The sequence below is a fragment of the Bradysia coprophila genome, chromosome IV, assembly GCF_014529535.1.
Source record: "Bradysia coprophila strain Holo2 chromosome IV, BU_Bcop_v1, whole genome shotgun sequence".
NCBI lineage: Eukaryota > Metazoa > Arthropoda > Insecta > Diptera > Sciaridae > Bradysia > Bradysia coprophila.
Window position 1 is genome coordinate 7,159,814 of NC_050738.1, and position 19,065 is coordinate 7,178,878.

Consider the following 19,065-nt stretch of genomic DNA (forward strand, 5'->3'; position numbering starts at 1 on the left):
TTGTTGTTTGTTACTCCGAATTTCTACGTGTCAAAAATAATGATTCTCTATTATTAGACTATATCTACACCTTTATCATCATATAGGCAGATTTCGGTTCTGATCACTGATCTGACGTCCCGGAATTTTAATAATTATCGAAAAGAAGTTTTTTTCGTTCGAAGCTGGTTTAAGTTTAGTCGGTCCAAACTATCTTATTTGGTTTTGATCGGGCCTCGTAAGGTTGTAATTGACATGAAAAAAGAAAAAAAGAAATATTTTGAAAAATCGTGTGCGAGTTCACCTTTGACGTTGTTGACAAATGCGTTGTTTTAGTACCGTGTGCCAAATTACCCCACGCCCTAGACATAAAAACTCAATACAATACACGGAAAATAATTTGTTATCTCGTTTCACCATGTGTAAAAGTCCCTCAGGCTGAAGCCCTCGGATAATTTTACTCATCTGGATACGAGATAACAAATTACCTCCCTTGTATAATAACCTGCTATTTCACACTTTTTCTGTATCTGGGTCAAAAACGTCACATTCTCTCATTAGATAGAGAGCCAAAACAAAATATATATTACACACTTGTCATGAAGAAGTCGAGGCTTGCCGAGACTGATAGTGACAAGTGTGTACTCTATTTTATCACATAAGCGAAAACGAGACAACAACATAGAACTGAAGTGTAATTTTTGAATTTTTGAACTTCTAGTTAAGTAATTTTGACAACCGGACACCGCGCGTATGTGATAAACAATTTTACCTTACTTTGGAGGTAATATCGATCTTTCGCCTCTAGGGTTGAAAGAGTCTACCGCGCCCGTAAGGTAATAAATATTATGCACGTAACGGTGAACTCGCACACGCAAGTTTATTGCTGCAAATACTTTTTAGCCATGTCATCGACTTAATGACTCCTTTTACAAAATTTTGGTATGACTTTTGGTGCTCCAGAAGATAGTATATGTTGAATGTTGACCACGATGGTGGAGAAGAGGTCGCGCTCTGCTTCACCTGGATCAAAAATACACCTTTTTCGTCCTAGTGACATAATGTACTATTATGCCTCTAAGTAATAAATGTTGCTAAAATAGCATCTATCACTCGGTGGCAAACAATGTCTTTCACAAAAAACTGCCAACGAAAGTTTTACTTTTCCTCACTGAGTATGAACCTAAATTGAGGCCTTACGGTGTCCTTGCACAACAGGAACTGCACGAAGGTAATCTGCAGATTTTAGATTTTTAGAAAAATATACTATGAAATTGTGGATCTACTTCGATTTGCGATATTGCGATGTGCTCCAATTCGTCACGACATTAATAGTTATTTACGTATCGTTGTGGACGGTCTATTTTAGGCACACAAATAATTTCTAATTGACCTATCCCTAATTAATCAAACCAAATTAATCCAATGTGAGTCGCTTTATGAAGCCTCAATCCAATGAGAAAAAAAACGTTTCCGACAAAGGTATTCACATTTAAAGCAGGCACAAAAAAGCGTCTGTAATTAGCAATAGGTATGCGAACAATTGGAAATCGAAATGAAATGCAAAACAACTGCTAACTCTTTTCCGACGCTGCAAACTTGAAATAAAATTTTAAAGAATTCCCTCACGAATCTTTTAAAATATAAAAGTCGAAACATAGAATTGCAATTTGGCAAGAAATAAGCGAGTATATTGCTAAACTGTTGCTCTGTCGATAGACATTGGAATGTTTCGCCACCAATTCCAGCACAAAGTGAAATCAATTTTTCATTCAGCATGTTAAAAAAAATCTATATTTTGTTTACCTTAATCTTACCCATAATTCCATCGCTACCCAAATAAAATACAGATGAAGATAAATACGATGTAAAAGGTATGATGTGATCCGATTTTTTTTCCTTTCAAAAAGAAACAGACGAACGAGACTGAAATAAAATCGCTATGGTTTTCTATGTTCACATTATTCTTTTTGTTGAGTGGTTCAAAAAGAAAGAAGTAGAAAAAAAAATGGGGACAGAGGGGATGTTGAATATTCTGTACACCGAATACAAATATATCTGATGGAGATAAAATATGTCTACATTGTTATTACCCAACGCTGCTTACCGAATTTTTATTTATTCGCTACAATGAAATAAAATATGGAACATAGGAAGGTGTAAAGAGCCGTACATGATAAATAACCGAATTATATGAACCTGACCGAACGACTGTATAAATCAAATAAAGTTCTGACAGTCTGTTAACAACGCGTAGAAAATTGAGTGTTTGGTATTAAGCTGGTGCTGTGTGTTTTTCGCATCCACTTTTGTATGAACTTCGATGAAGACAAAACATTTAATTTCCTTAAGTGAACTCACTGGTAACAGGTGAATGTGATTGCTTTTTCTATATTAAATACGCTGAGAATTCCGACCCGACTGTAAGAAAACGTACGAAAATGGTAATATTATACAGTAGATGGAAAACTATTCGAAGAAAAAAATATGCTTTCGGTACATAAATCCGAACACTATTTAAAGTAATGACTTTACATTCTTCACAAGATGCTGGTTGAATAAATTGTGACGGTGGCTTAGCAATGTTTAGTAAATAGATTTTGTTTAATGATCAACAATTTGTAATAGGCTGTCGGTAAATTGATGTACCATTCAGCGACGACCAACAATCTATCACTTTTTTCGTGTTAAATTAATATGAAATCTTTTACTTCATTTGTTTTAACAAAAAAAATCAATATAAGACTATAATCAGCCAACGATTAGCGTTTATTTTTGTTGTCGTTGCCGATAACAGATGATGACTCGTAATGCGCGCCTGTCATCGCTTCCTCAATGGAGTGGATATTTCGATCGAGTTTAGGGGTGAGACTCAATTATGTGTGACCCTGGTACAATCATCCCATAATTTAGGAATACATGGCTGTGAACAAGTATTTCTTGTGGACCTGTGGTAATTCTTCCATCCCAGAGAGAAAATATGTGAAAGACATATTAGCATTGCCCATTTTTGTAGCAAGAGCCAGTTACAACACTTTTTTCCTTTGGTATGATTCTATGTTGACAACATAGAATACTACACGAACGTTGTACAAAAATTTGATTTTTAGTAAGAAATTAGATACAGCGTCTATATCTCGTATTAATCACTGTGTGTATCGATGCGACATACAGAAATTTTTCATTTTGCATTCTGATTAAAAATTAGGATTAAGATTATTCTGTTGAAAATTTCTGCACATTCAGACCGGAAGCTCATTATGAATTCTTTTGTCATTCACTGTCATTCGCTCGAATTTCTTTTGCTGTTTGTACTTTATGTTTCTACGGGGTTTCCTTTATTGACAAGTATCTGCAGTCAAACAACGGAAAATTATAAAGAAACAACTAATTAAATCCTTGTCAATGTATTCCGTATGGATTTCTGTACTATGGATATCACGGAATCAGATATGTATCTCGTCGTTATAACTGACAATACCGTAGATATTTGTCTCTTCTGGGAAAAAAAATGTACGAATTACATCTTTGAATACTCTCGAATGAAAAGAAAAGATCAATCTTGAAAAATTCTGTATTTCTATAATAAATATAGGCCACTACGCTCGTCATATATATATATACCATCCATAAAATGTATTTATATATACACTCAACACTCTCCTCCCACTCAATCTCTTCATTATTTTTGTCATTCAAAGTGTTTGTACATTTTTATTTATTTATTTTGTTCCAATTCCAGCAGTGTTACTGTATATCGGAAAAGATTCTTGTCTCTGATCTTGATAAAAGAAAACAAGATTAGCGAATAAATAACAGTAGAAAATTTATCGAGTCTTATTCCAGCGTGTTGCTTTTTTAATTAATTAGTTTTGGTGTGTTGTCTTACGTATTCTTGGGTATTAGTCTTGAAATTGGATAAATCTTTTGTTGGGGTGTGAGCTGTAGATGTACGTATTATGTGTGTGTGTGCTCTCATTTTCTTTTATGTACTCTGCACGGCAGTGTTTCAATCTATTTTGTTTTAATCAAAAGTTTTAAACTTACAAAGTGGCACAGTATGAGAAAAAAATAATTGTCGAACGAAAGACTTTTATTAGGATTCATGAAAGGCATTATTTGCTTTTAGCACACTTTGCAAAAGTTTAAAATCAATAACAATTTCGGTAATGGCTTGGATAAAACTAATAATTAAGCTAAAAGTCCGGATTTTATGGAACGATTGTTTGAATTGCAAGTCGAAATTAAAAGTGATGTCATCTATCATACCTTCCTTAAATTTTTTAACCTTTCAGATACGTAGAAACGTATCACGATTTACAGGTATAGTCATCAAAACGTGAACTTCTCTTGTTTAACCATTGCCGATACAATGGTATTTTACACTAGGTCAGATCTAGGGTGGGTCAGATCCCTTGACTGTCTGGATTTCTCAATAGTATTTTTATTGGTAAATGATTTATTCCAATGATTTATTTCAATGAAATGTAATTTTGATGGCCACAAAAACATCATTAGAAGAACTACTAGAGCGGTCTAAATCTCGTATTAATAATTTAATTGTGTTTAGTTTCATTGAAAATCTTAAAAATGACGCATGTATTCGATAAAAGTTAAACTCGTGTGAATTGCAGCCTTTGCTTCGCTCTAGCCGCAACTTCACACTCGTTGTTTTTCGTTTTTTTAACAAAAAATATACTATAGAAATAGATACAAAAAATTCTTTTAGCAACAACAGCTAGATCGACAGACCAACACTAATATATCTTGGAACCTAACATCAGGAATTACGTTCACCACCACACAATTTTTTTTTTAATCGGTTGAGAATTACTCCAGTTACAGTGTTAGCAAAGAGTAGAAAGGGCTTTTATTGAGTACTACTCCAAATTTTAATGGAATTAATTTGTCATTGAATGACGCTCAGTAAGAACTATGTTCTAGTTGAGTTGTGTTCTTGAACATATTTTTGAAATAATAATAATAATAAATGTTAATTTCGGCATATCGTGCCAATCGTGAGTCAAGTCATTCAACTTGATAAGTTGATATCTGCAACTGGACCGAATACTGGTAGTTCTATATGAACAATCTTTGGTTCACCTGTTACAGACGGCAGGCACATGACCAGTGTTATTATCTGGTCTATTACTTCCATCGTCCAAAGTATTTGTAATTCGTCGATTTCAAATCTTGTCCTTCAATTTTTGTAACATGCATTTTCGCTTATAAAGGACAATATTACCCAGAACTTGCCATTATTTTTGTCGTTGTTATCGATAACAGATGAATAGTATGTGACAGGTTCAACTGGGTCTAATGCAATTAACTGAAATGACGTTCACTGCCATCTACCGGCATGAACACAGATTGCATAATACAGATCACTTTAGGTATTCTCACCCATAATATTATAAAATATGTTTATTGGAGGTCCATCTTCATACAAAAGGTCATTTTATTGTGAATTTGATGAGAAAGGCATGAAAATTGCACCATCTATAAAGATTGAAATTTTGAACATTTTTGGATGGGGTGCCCAAAACAAAATTTGCTCCCCAACTTCTCCGCTGACCCCCCTTCAAAGTTTTCGATGTAGAGGTAACTTTGATGAATTTCTGTGAAGCGATTATTGAAGCCACATAGGCCATATGGGGTTCAAACGAAAGCTGAAGGTTCAAATTTTTTTTAGTGGAAAAAATTTCCCAACTTTTCCGTTCTTCCCACAGTTTTTCCGATTTTCCGAAAAATTGAAATTTTAAATTTAAGGTTAAAGTTAAAAGATATTATTGTTTACTATCGAAATTCCAGACTTTTTCCCATACAAACCATATTTCGAACTTCGCACATGCAGCAACCATCTTGTTAGGCACCCTATCCAAAAATGTTCAGAATTTCAATCTTTATCGATGGTGCAATTTTCACGCCTTTGTCATCAAATGCACAAAAAATTCAGTTTGAACCTCCACTAGTTGACTTGTAGATGAAGATTGTGTATTTCATTTGAAATTGTTGTTTTTCAGTGAGATTTCGGTCCGCTTGGGAACCTACTGTTAGTTCTGTCGTAACGCCAAGTAAAGATTGCTGTACGCTTATTTGGCGGACCAAGAAAAATCTGTGGCAATATTTTGACAGACCGCGGACACCAGCACTGCAAATGGGGTATCAATGAAAAGCTTAGACAATGTATGTTACGACTAGCATGTTAGGTTCCCATTAAGCGTCATCAGTACCAGCCCAGACCTGTCTAAAGTTCACACAGATTTTGAAAATTTTTCTTGCAGATTTCTGCAAACATATCAATGAATTAAATTAAACTAGGCATGACCCGAAACTACTTGAACTCAGCTTTCCAACGAGCCCACTCTCGCCCGGGACGATCGTTTATGATGGCCAAAAAATTCGGATAAAAATCACCATTTTACTAACTTCGGAGATGTTCAACCAGCAACCAGGTGTGGCTAGAGACCGTGTGAGGCCTGTTTTGAGGTCTACTGGCAAAGACCTTTCAAACCATGTATATATCAATCCCAGGCGAAATGGGTCCGATTTTGGTAGGCGTCTTTTCAAAAGAATCCCTCAGAACGAAAAATGTTGTTTCCTACCAGTAAACCTAACTGACTGGAAATTACACTTAAGGTTTCCACTAATAAAGAAGTTGAAGTCAATGGTATGTACTACCCTATCTAATAAATGTAAATTTAAAATTCAACGGTCGTATTTTATTTAGTTTTTTCTTTTCTAAACAAATGCTCGGGATAGCATCGAGATAGGGGAAAATATCAAAAAGAACTTTTTTTGAACTACACGAAAATATATCTGAATACAAACCAGAATGATTGAATGTGGCAGTAATGTAAGTTAAAATAGAAGGAATAGATTATAATAAATTAAAAGCATCCACTCTTATGAATTTTAAGCGAAACAACTCAACATAGAGTTCATTATCATAGCTTTCTGATAAAGCATACCAACTCCTATCCTATATTATAATTAGCTTCTTCGAGTTTCACTTGTATCGACTTTAGATGAACAAAAAAGACTGATTCTAAGATGTAAATAATTTTGAAGAAAATTTCTGTTTTTCCACAGCTACTTTTCAATCTTAGTATAACGACTTTCATCGCACAGATAGCTCGAGATTAAAACATTTCCACTTTTAGCATATCATCCTCAAAAACATATACCCTTCATTTACAACAAGTTAATATTCATTCTCACATTTTCATTCCTGACTGAACCAAATTAATGTTAATGATTATTATGTACAGTCTGCTGACTCCTTTTCAGAGAAATTTTAAACATTATTCTGTTTCGTACAAATATGTTTTGAGATTCATCATTTACAGAGCGTCACATATTTTGATACTCGATGTTTGGATAAACCCACACATATTCGGCTGGAATGTTTGGAATTAGAATGGATAAATATTTCATTACCGGAGTGTTATTTAATGTTTCACATAAGCCCGTTTTATATGGTACTTTGCAATGATTTTACTCTTGAACGCTTTGGTTGCGTACATCTGCGTTTATTGTACGGTGTTAAAAAAAATGTCAAATTTATAAGTATTTGAAATATTTTATTTAAACGAGAGTTTTTACGACGGGAACCCTCCGATCATCATTGTGATTTGTAGCAAGAATAATTTAACCACAGGAAATTAATATGGAAACGCAATAAAAAGATGTTACGTAAGATCAGTCGTCCAGTAAAAGCCATGTACGCAACGCTATTCATGTTTTTATCTGACTAGAACGATAACCTCGAGCTTATTTCCCTAGGGAGGTTTTACTTATCTCGATATATCTATTCTCGACAGATAAAATATGGTATGCACCTATTGCCAGACTGTTATTTTGGCGTGTAGAGATTATTGCCCACGCCTTCGGCTCTGGCAATAATGTCCTACACGTCAAAAGAGTTCTACTACTCTATCGTGTTTTCACTTTTTGTACTTTTTAGAAAAAGCTCTTTCAGGCTCAAGCCAAAGGCGTGGGAAATAATCCCCATCGAAGCAACAAGTAAATAAAGCAAAATGTCTTTCTAGACGAATACTGTGTTGAATAATAGTTATTTGTTTACCGATGGAGAAAATATGAAATTCCAACTAGAACGATGTTTGCTCGAGTTGGAATTTACTATTTCCTCTAGAGGTGAACACAACGTTTTTCATGCATGCATGTTGTGTTTTGACGTTTTTCTCCACGAAACGAAAACATCTGTTTGCTATTTTCGATAACATAAACAAAGAGACAGCTTCAATGAGAAAAGCTCTATTTTCTTACCACGTGAGAGAAAGTGCTATACTTTTTTCACGAGAAATGTCATTCAACAAGTTGTTGTGCATGAAAATCTATTACTTCTATTGTTTAGAGTTTGACACTGAATCCTCTACTTCATTGGTGTAGATTTTTGTATATAAAGACAGTAGTAACGAAACTCTAATGGTTATCCTTAATATCATAATGGTTGTTCTTGGTTGTTCTTGACCATCTTAGAAATATTGTGAAAACAAAATGACGTGATAGAAAATAGTATTTTACATGACTAGGGATAAAAAGATGAAAAGTAGAGTTTCCGTGTGAATTTTGTTGATCCGAGGCGAAGCCGAGGTCAATAAACACACGAAAACGTTTAAATTAAGTATTTGTGACTGGAATTCCTGCAGATTTATGTACCTAAAAGTAGCCTATTTTCTTCAGCTGATTTTCAGCTTGTCCACACAATCAACACTGTTTATACGTCTTTACCCAGTTTTACCATACGCGAACGTGTAGCAGCTTCAACTGAATTTTGTTTCTCTGTAAGCATAACTATTGAAGCGTTATAATGAGTTTTACTCCTCCACGGAAAATTCGTGGACATTTTCTGTATCGATGGAATTTATCTGAATCAATGACATGCGACTGTGGCGCACCACACCAAACTATGGAAAATTTTAGGCGGCCTAGAAGGGCTAACAGGTATGGATGAGGGAGCGGTTGAATGGCTGTTGAATCTTAACCTCAATGTTTGAACATTTGACGATTCTTTTTTATGATTTAGTTTATTACATCCGGTGATATGTTTATTGTAAACGCCATACGATAAATAAATACGCCTCCATGACATTAAATGAAACTTCCATTTCAAAATTGGCGTGTGGAGATTTGATATCTCTCCATTTTGTAAACCATATTACATTCTCTATCGCCTTAACATAAAGTTTAAATTGGAAGGATAACCATAACCAACCTTACATCTAGAATTTATTGAAAATGAAGATAATGTTGATAATGTTACTTAAACTTGCAAACTGATGTATCTATCACAACGAACATTATCGTCTTCAATCTAAAATTTTAATAAACTCTGTGAAGCATAGAGAACTTTCTCTGTACCATAAATATATTGCTGTTGTACTTCAATACACATGGGACCATCAAAAATGGGTAATGGGCTGCTATAAAACATATTAAAAAAAGGAAATTCTACGATCAATAATCTATTAATCATTTGTTATGTCGACCGTGCTATCGACCATTTTTACTCGCAAAAAACAACTCCAATCAATTTCAGCAAAATAATTTTTGATAATTTTTTTCTGTATTACAGATTGTCCTAGATCGACACATCGATAACAAGATGAATTGAAATGAATATTTCATTTTATTCGGGCGTGTACGATCAAGATGAAATCAGCCATTTTATATCCATATGGACCACTACGAGGAAATGGATGTTGTCGTATGCTACATGTTAAACATTTGGCGGTGACGAGTGGTATATACACATTGGTTAGTGGAATTTCTCTTTCAAAATATATTTAACGTGAGACAGGTGCTAGTAGTTTTATATATTTTTGGTTATGTTGTGAATTTCACAATGCGGATTGAATGCAGAAATTTTTCAATTATAACTTTTCGATTAAAGCGTTTGGTTGTGTCGAGTAGCATAATCAGACGAAGTCAAAGTATATTGCAGGGAAAGTGGTATGAAGCAAGGTGAAAATGTTGGCATTTTCAACTGAAAATAGTAAATGAATTTTGGTGTATTTCGTTTCATCTAATAATTCAAGTGCAGATGTACTTCAGTTTTTGATTTGGAAATTATTCTGAGAAGTAGATGTTTCGTGAATTCTATTTCATAAAGAAGCCTTATAAATCTAATATAAACAAAATTTCGAAAATGAAATTGTTTTTGATGTCAACGTCAACAGAGTGTTTGGTTATCACATATATGTCTTGATAGACTTCAATTTTCTATCCTTCAGTAATCAGTTTTCCTGAGAATACCTTTCTATGTTCACATAGCATCACGGCAGAGTAAAATAAACCAGGCAGTAGCGGTTCATTTTCGAAACGTCAAATAAGGGACCTAATACACGGGATGAAAATGAACTCAAATGAACGCTGACATAAATTGAAAAATTTTATTCGCAAATTATCAAGGGCAACTAGATTATTCAGGTCCCTAGTCAAACAAGCGCTCCTGCCTGGTTAACTTTACTATGTCGTGATAGCATTGAAGGAAACGGGAATGTGACAGTAATAGTGTCAATTTGACACTGTCAAAAATAAGCGAATCAAGTTTTTCAAGCAAATTACGTGACCAAGAAAATCGATTTCTCAAAACGACACTTAACTACTTTTAACGTAAATTACGGAACAATAACAGATGATAGGTCAGTTTTGTGTAATTTAACAATAGTTGCCGATTATTGTCAATTTTGAGTGCATACAGGAAGAGACAGTGTCACCCGGAATCTGCTTCAGCTGATCCACACAAACAATTAAAACTCTTTACCCGTCTTTACTTTATACGGTTTTAACACTACCACGTGCGTGCGTGTGGCAGCTTCAACCGTAGGAACAAGTATAGACAGTTTTTGTTGAATGTGCGGATCAGCTGCAGCAAATTTTCAGAATATTTACAGTAAAAGGGATCCGAAAATCCAGATGAAGGCTATGTTAAAGCGATATGAACCCTTCACAGACTGTAATTATCTGATGATTATAGAATCTATTACTTCTTTCGATCGAAGTGTTTTCAAATTTCCAAAGTATTGTAAAGAGACTAATCGCACTGAGTGCGAATAGACAAGTATTATAACGGGACGAGGAAATTAGTGATACTTGTCAATAAAATACTGTGTTGCACTTCTCCCTGTTCGATCATGCTGGTGTTCATGTTATTGTTTATATCAGTAGTTTCTTAGCCGGTTTATTCATCCACAAGGGAGTAAACTGACAAATATATATTAAATATAAAGAACAGCATGAAACCAGCTAATTATTCAGGAAACACTCAATATTTTTATAATTTAATTGTATTCTTCATACAAAATAGAACGATTCTGCGTTTACAAAAATTTATTTTCCGATAATTAAAATATTTTTAAAAACCATTTTAATGATTTTGCATTACTTTCTATTAAATATTAAAAAAGGCTGTCAAGAGACTGTCAGGAGACTGTCAGTTTTCTAGAACAGTTTAGAACTTTCATTTACTAACACATATAAACAATATCAAAGGCACATCGGAGCCATGTCAAAACATAGCCGATTGTTGTTCTTGCTACGTTAAACTTGACGTGAGTTTTTTGTGTTGTTGAAGGATTATTTTCCTAAATAGGTTGATTTATCAAAATAAATTATAAAAATTGGGTGTTTCCTGACTAATTATGCACTTGAAATTTACCTAGTGTAGAAAGTGTGAATAAATAAAATTCTAATCCAACGTCTATTCATCTGTTATCTATAACGAGGACGAAAATAATGACAAGCTTTGGATAATATGGTCTTTTATATAGTAAAATACATGTTTAAAAAAATTGAAGTACAAGATTTTAAATCAACAAATACTTTGATCGATGGAAGTAATAGACCCGATAATAATAATGGTCATATGCTTGTCGGTAACAGGTTAAAGGAATTTAATGGAAGTGTTAGTTCTACTCAATTTTATAAAGGAGTGCATCAGTTCATTTACGACTGATGAAATTGTTGGTGTGTTTGCACGGCTGTATAGCCAGAAAACATCCGTGTAAACATATCAACAATTTTGTAACAATTTTGTGACGGCAAAGCAAAATACCAACAAATTGCAGAAATAAGGGTCATAAGCCAGGTATAGATGATCTAGAAGTGCTCTATGATATTCTAACTTAGTCACATTAGTTATGTTAGACGAATAAACCGTTGCTATGGTATATTATTAAGGCCAGTTCATACTCGCATAGATTTTTGCGATATATGCGACCATGGGGCCAGTTCATACTCGCATAGATTTTTGCGATATATGCGACCATGAACTGGCCTTAAAGTTCTTCGAATACTATCCTAGGTCTCGAGTAGCGATAATTGAGCAGTGAAATACAGCACCATCGTTTCTATAAAGTTGCTACCTTTAACTCTACTGTTTGCGTGACATTGAGAATTTTATTTCGTTTTTTTATTTCTACATATTTTCCTTCCGATCGTCCGGATCAATAAATTTTACACAATAGGCGTCATTCCTATCATTATTGTTCGACAGATATTTACGTAATAGATAATATTTTACTTCACTTACAGTGAGGTATTCTGTACCAAAAACATTTCGTTATTTGCACACCTATAACTATAACAGCATTTTCAAAATATTTTACGTTTAACTTCTATGGGTGTTCGATTGAATGGCATAGTCGAAGCATTTCATGACAAAGACATGAAATCAATATATAATTTATATGCATTTCAGCAAAGCACTTTCCCAATCATCCATCATTTTAAAAATAAACAAGTTTGTACGGAAATGTTAGACAAAAATGGAAAATTTTTGTCTATAGATATACTCTTTCTTAACAAACATATCTATAAATTGATGTTTCGTGGGAATAGACGTATGTCGATTGTGTACATGAATGGAACTATCGAACTTAAATATGCATAACTTGATTGTTTGCTCAATGATACAAAATAAAAGATTTCAAACTTTCTTGGCAAAAAGCCAAAATTTTCTAGTTTTACTTAAAAATTGTCGCTATTTATTACAGTCAGAGGCAGTGAAATTTTAACATGAATTTGCTTCAAATGGTTTTCAGCTTACTCACTCATACAATGAAAACTGGGTATACAGTTTATACGGTTGAAGCTGCACGCACGTGTGTGGTAGTGGTAAAACCGTACAAAGACGTGTAAACAGTTTTGATTGTTTGTATGGATCAGCTGAATTTGTGTGGATCAGCTGAAAAACAGTTGAAGCCAATTCATGCTAAAATTGCATTGACTCTGACGGTACTCGATGGGAGAATAAAGCTCAGTCTATGAATGAAAATTTGAAAAATTTATTTATGTGGTAAAATCACAGCTTCTTTCCATAAACAATAAAAATCATAATAATTTTTCCAATTACTTTCATAACTAGTCTTCTGTCGAACGATTTTTCACATTGAAAATCTTTGTCGACAATTGTGATTCTTGTAAAACTCATCAACACATGCTAACCCACATTGTGTTCTTTTTTCATGGAAGACTTGGTATATGTATGTTACATCGTACACTTTGCACTTTACAGAAATAACAATAAAGTATACCAACGTACCTTGCATAATCTAAAACGTTTTATGAAATTAGCATTTTTTTAAAGAGATGAGCTTTGCACAGTTTGTTAATTTTAATTACGAGATATTTGATTCAGATGCTTTGAAGAATTAACATTTGAATTTGTCATCAAATTTGAGCAATCGAAAGTACGTTTTATCTGTTAGTCGGAGGTAATGATCACCTTATCTCCCTCTTAGTATTGACAGGTAATATTATATTCTTATTGAAATGATACCTTGTTGTGCGTATTGGCAACTCAGTTGTTGCGTCAGTCATGACACCCCCTGGAGCCCGAACCAGACTGAAAAAATGGAAAATTATTCATAGACTTTGAAAAAATTTGCAGACCCTACTTCCATCAGTCAACAAAAATGTAGTTTCTGCGGTAAAATCTGGTAATTTGTTCTTGAAACACCCAAAAGCACTAAAGCAGTGACAATATTGTCGACAGAGGACGTTTTTTTTAAATTTCAAATAAAATGCTTAGCAGCTCCCAACTTGATAATGTTAATTCAACTTCTGTATTTGAGTTTTCAATTTTATGTTTCCTGTGTTTGTGTTGGCTGTTACAATAAATTTTCCCCGTTATTTATTCAATTTTAAATTGGAATTCCAGCCAAATATTTTGTTAATTAAAAATTTTGTCGCAATCTCTTTCTGCTAAGGGAATATCCGTAGGTGCATGTAAAAAACGACATGAGGTTTTCATGTGAAAAGGTCATTTGTGAGCTGAAAAAAAAAGAATTGGAGAAGTTAAATAATTTGCCGACTTATGTAAATTCGGAAGGAAAAACGAACGATGTGTTTAACATTCAAATGTCTTTGATTTGCAAATAAAATGGAAGTTTTTTTTTCATAAATAATTCCAAATTTTACATTTTACTTTAATGTGTTTAATATAATGAAATTATTCGAATACACGAATACACGAATACACGTCAGAGTTTAAATGTTACAATTCATCGCATCGTTACAAAAATTAATTCCATTCTTGCTCTTCCACATTCAATTTTTCACGAGCGAAATAGTAATAGCAAGCGATTTATTCGCTGTACGACCCCCAGTGTACGTTAAACGAAACTCTAACCTCGTGATAAACGGCTTCATAAGATATACGTCACATCCTAGGAACTGTGCACCAGGGTTTATTATTCGAAATATTTGCTCTTAAATTCTACAAAAATTCGTAAAAAAAATCATAAATTCAGGAATCTTCCAAATTTTTAAGAATTTATTCCTCAAAGATTCTCAAAAATTCCTTAAAAATTATAAAAAAATTTAAGAATTTTGAGAATTTAATACTTTTCATAAAGTTCTAAAAATTGTTAAAATTATTTTTTTTTAAATGAATAAATTCAAAATAATAAGCCATGTTGTGTACCCCGTTCGATATACAGATTATTCACCACTCGTAAAACTTTGTAACATTAGATTTATAACAAATTCCCTATCGGTCACACCTTCATACGGAGATGAAAATCGCATCTCTGCTACAATTACCTTAAAGTCTAATTATTTCATTTTCCGTTTCACGCACTATAAAATCATAATCCGAAACTGAATTGCAAAATTATAGCACGACCACGGTCACAGCTTCTATAAGCTACTTCTTTACTCCTCTCTATCTATACAAAATTTTATGATTTCCCATTACATACACTCACCATGCTAAAAATTTATCGTAGACTGTGTGTTCGGAGAATAGCGGCTAAGCGTTTTCATGCATTTAATTCACATTACGGGTATAAAATTCGTCGTTTCATCGTCATAAAGTAATGGCATTATAGGAAGAAGCTTATGTAGAAACTTTTTTTTTTAAACAATGGAAATTGAATTAGGGAGATTTTAATGTTTAAATAGCTTCAACGTTCAGAACGCGAAATGAAAACGAATATATTTTCTTCATTTTTTATTTAAATCAGATTGCGAATATGAACGGTTGAAAATGAAATTCATGAAAATGTGGGTTAGCTATTTGCTAAAGTATTTTGCCTAACCGAATAATTTCTTTCTGGAACGAAAAAGTATTCTCAATCTTCTTTCTTTTTATCTTTCCCAGCTGTATCAGTGATTTAACTTGTTGCAACACGATTTTATATAAACGAAGGAAAAAGAGATCTTAGAACTAACTCGTCCTTAAAGTTTCCTTTCTTTTTAAAAATCCATTAAAAAGTCCATTAACCAGGAAAAGTTTGTTCGCAAATTTAAAATAACGGGAAAAATCTGTCACAGTACCGACAAACGATTGTAAAACTATTCGTTTAAGTTAAGTAAGTTTGTAGAGTGCAGTATATATTCATTTTAAAAGTATCCTGTCTAGTATAATGATGTCGCATTGTTTTATGCTGCATTTGAAGAGAAGTTGTGTGCGCTGTCTGAGTACATTTTTATTACCGTCATTGAACGTAATTGTTCTGAGTTATACGTCCTTGCTTGGAATCTTTTATTTCACTGGAAAATGCGATTGACAACTTATGACAGATTATGAGGTTTGGTTTGAAGCAATGTCAGTAAGTGATAATTTTCGGAACTGTTTTCGCTAGTGTTAAAAACTGGGACAGCGCCTATTGTCTGACATATTTTTCCGCACTTGTATCGAAATGAGTATTTGTGTTGATGGCATATCTCAATTTTATTTTTATTTAAATAATTTTTTCAGCGTTTTTCTATTTTGTAGTTGTCAATCGCAAAATGCACCTTGTGTTCTACTTAGGACTGATGCTACAAAAATCTGCTTTGTGAAACACGGTGCACAATATACCGTTTTCTTACATTCCCGCCTGTAATACAGTTAGGAATGTTTATCGAATAATTAATTGCATCTGCTACTTCTTTTGTTCAAAGTACCACCAAGTGAAACCTTCATAATTTTGGAAATGGGTCAATGGGTGTGAACTCGATCTAGAGTGTTTTCCGAGTAACTGAAAATGGGAAATGGTTGCAAACTCGATCTATACAGAGAAATTGAAGTTGAAAATGAGTTCGAACCTGAAAAATACAAAAAATTCCTTTTACAAAAAGTTAGCCAAAAAACTGTCAATATTCAATTGACCCTCCAGATCGAGTTCACACCAATTTCCAATTTTCATATTCAACCCCTTATTTTGAAATCACAACTGAAAAATGTATTGGCGCGAATTTCCTACTCTAGAGTATAGCGAGATTCCTATTTTCACAATTACCAACGTAGAAATTTCGCGTTCTATTGGCGGGAGATGGGTTTTGGATGGGTTTACGAACACGAACGTAAAAATTTATTTCTTTTCACGATTATATTGACCTTGTTTGCTGTATTTTTTGAACCCACTTCTCTCTCAATGTGTATGTTATTAATGCAAATACTTCAAAAAGTCATAGAGGAAGATTTGTCAAAAGTTTGAGGTAACGAAACATTCAAAGACCATGAATTAAGTTCAGAGCAGACAGTATTTCCAAACCTCAAAAAAACTGTAAGAAACAAAAGGGAACTCACTTGTTATCAGAAAAACTCCAGTTGAAGAGTAAGTCAATAATTATACAGTCTACACGTGTGGTGAGAAAATCATTCGTTTGTTTAATTTTCTTAAAATTTCTGTTATATATCTACAAAATTGTATAATCGAGCTTTGATCCAAACACAAAATTGTAAGCATTTTGTATCGCTCGTCTAACATCTAATAAACCAATTTCTACTCGCATAAGTTGCTCTCATCATTACGTACGTACATCATTAATTAATTCACTCCCGTTTTACGTGTTAATGGTCTATGTTACATACTGTCACAGTATACGTATTCGAATTTTAATACACATTTTCATAATATAAGTACTGTGGCAATATATATAATTCTGTCACCATACATTTCACACAATTAACATCTGAATTCGTGGTACACACTCCTCACTTATTTAAATACATCAGACGAACTCATGTTAATGTATATTACATAATGTGCCACCGTACGATATGTATTTATACGAGCGTAATCATCAGCAACCAACTTTAATGAAATTATTATAATACGCGCCCTACCGTTCTTGTTACTCATCAGGAATACAAAATTAATTTCCTCATTTTCATAAATGACTGAAATGGTTTTTCCGGGATTTTCATATTGAACGTTCGTCGAATTAGCATCAAATTTTTTTTTGTCAGCGTTTAAACCCTCTCACCCGAGCTCTCACCTGCTTTTTTATAGTTATATACTTGTTTAAATATTATTGTGTATAGATAACACCCGCATCGTTATTTTAATGGGTGTGATATTTTCGTTAATATTAATGTTATGACAGGATTCGTTTATGTGGTTGCCTCAAATATTTTAATTGAAATTTAAATAATAAAAGTGAAATTCTGTAAAATGATGTTCAGTTAGTACGTCTTTATGTTGTTGCAATATTTATCTTGTCGCCGAAACGCTTATCTTGAAGCTCGAATTCGGCTTGAGCTTACACGAAATAGTACTTTACTTACCAATGGGACCAATGACGGAAATGGTATACTTCTTGTGTGAAATTTACCGATCGAGGCGTAGCCGAGTAGCCAAGTAAGGTTTTTTATTCAAAAACTTGAGATAAAGTTTTGGCTCCGTTAAGTAAAGTTAACTAAAGAAATGGCACTTCTTGTCTGTTCACCGACCTCGGAACGCCTCGATCGGTAAATTTCGCACAAAAAGTGCATTTTTGAGTAAATTGTCGTTGTTTCTTCACACCCACCTGTTGGAGTCGAACTGTTATATTTTATTACAGACACAGTTATACGAATGTGTCTGTAACAAAATATAATTCTAAAAGTTGAATAATATCGCCCGGGCCATAGCACCGCACCAACGAGATCGATAAAGGAAAATGCTAATAACAAACGTTTTGGGTGCGTTATATATAATAGGAAATCGAAGCATTCAAAGCTCATTAAATTGTGATTTGTGATAAAACAACAAATGAAATTTATTAATAAAAATATTCTCGGCGCATTAAATTTATATTAGCTGGTAATCAATCATGATTGCGTTGATTTTCCTTCAGTCGAAGACGTACCAGAACGTGCATAAAAGCGACGACATTGAATTTTAATCTTGATCGATTTTCTAATTAGTTTTTTGGTTGACGACACGCTTGTATCGGAGTGAAATTACGGTTATTTAATTAACGCCGTTAAAATAAAAATGTTAAGCCGGTGTTATGTCACAGAGGATTTGTGGATCAAAATCATTAATCGGAAGGAAGTTTTGCGACGATCCCAGTTCTGGCCTTTCTGAATTACCGACAAATGAATACAATTGAAATGAAAATGCTGCCACGAATCCATCGATTTAATTAAGATAATAGTCGTATAGCTGCTGTGCTGCAGGAAATATTGGAAATATTGACGTTGTGTTCCTGCAACGTGAGCTTTGGTATTCGTTACATCTAGCTTAATTTAGTCTCAATTTGTAATATCAGAGGTATATGGAAGCATTCACAAAGTACGTCTCATGTCTCATATACTTTATACTCTGGTTCGGCTTTATTATCCTCAGATCATATGTTTACGTACAG

At 33.5% G+C, this 19,065-nt stretch overlaps 1 protein-coding gene across 1 annotated transcript in view; it reads left to right on the forward strand.

Annotated features, from left to right (window-relative positions):
* Window positions 1-19,065, forward strand: part of LOC119086020 — a 100,909-nt gene that overhangs the window by 21,801 nt on the left and 60,043 nt on the right. Inside the window, exon 2 of the mRNA XM_037196594.1 lies at window positions 9,578-9,759. Coding sequence (XP_037052489.1) covers window positions 9,655-9,759 — 105 coding nt within the window. The 5' untranslated portion in view covers window positions 9,578-9,654. The remainder of the gene's footprint in view (window positions 1-9,577; window positions 9,760-19,065) is intronic.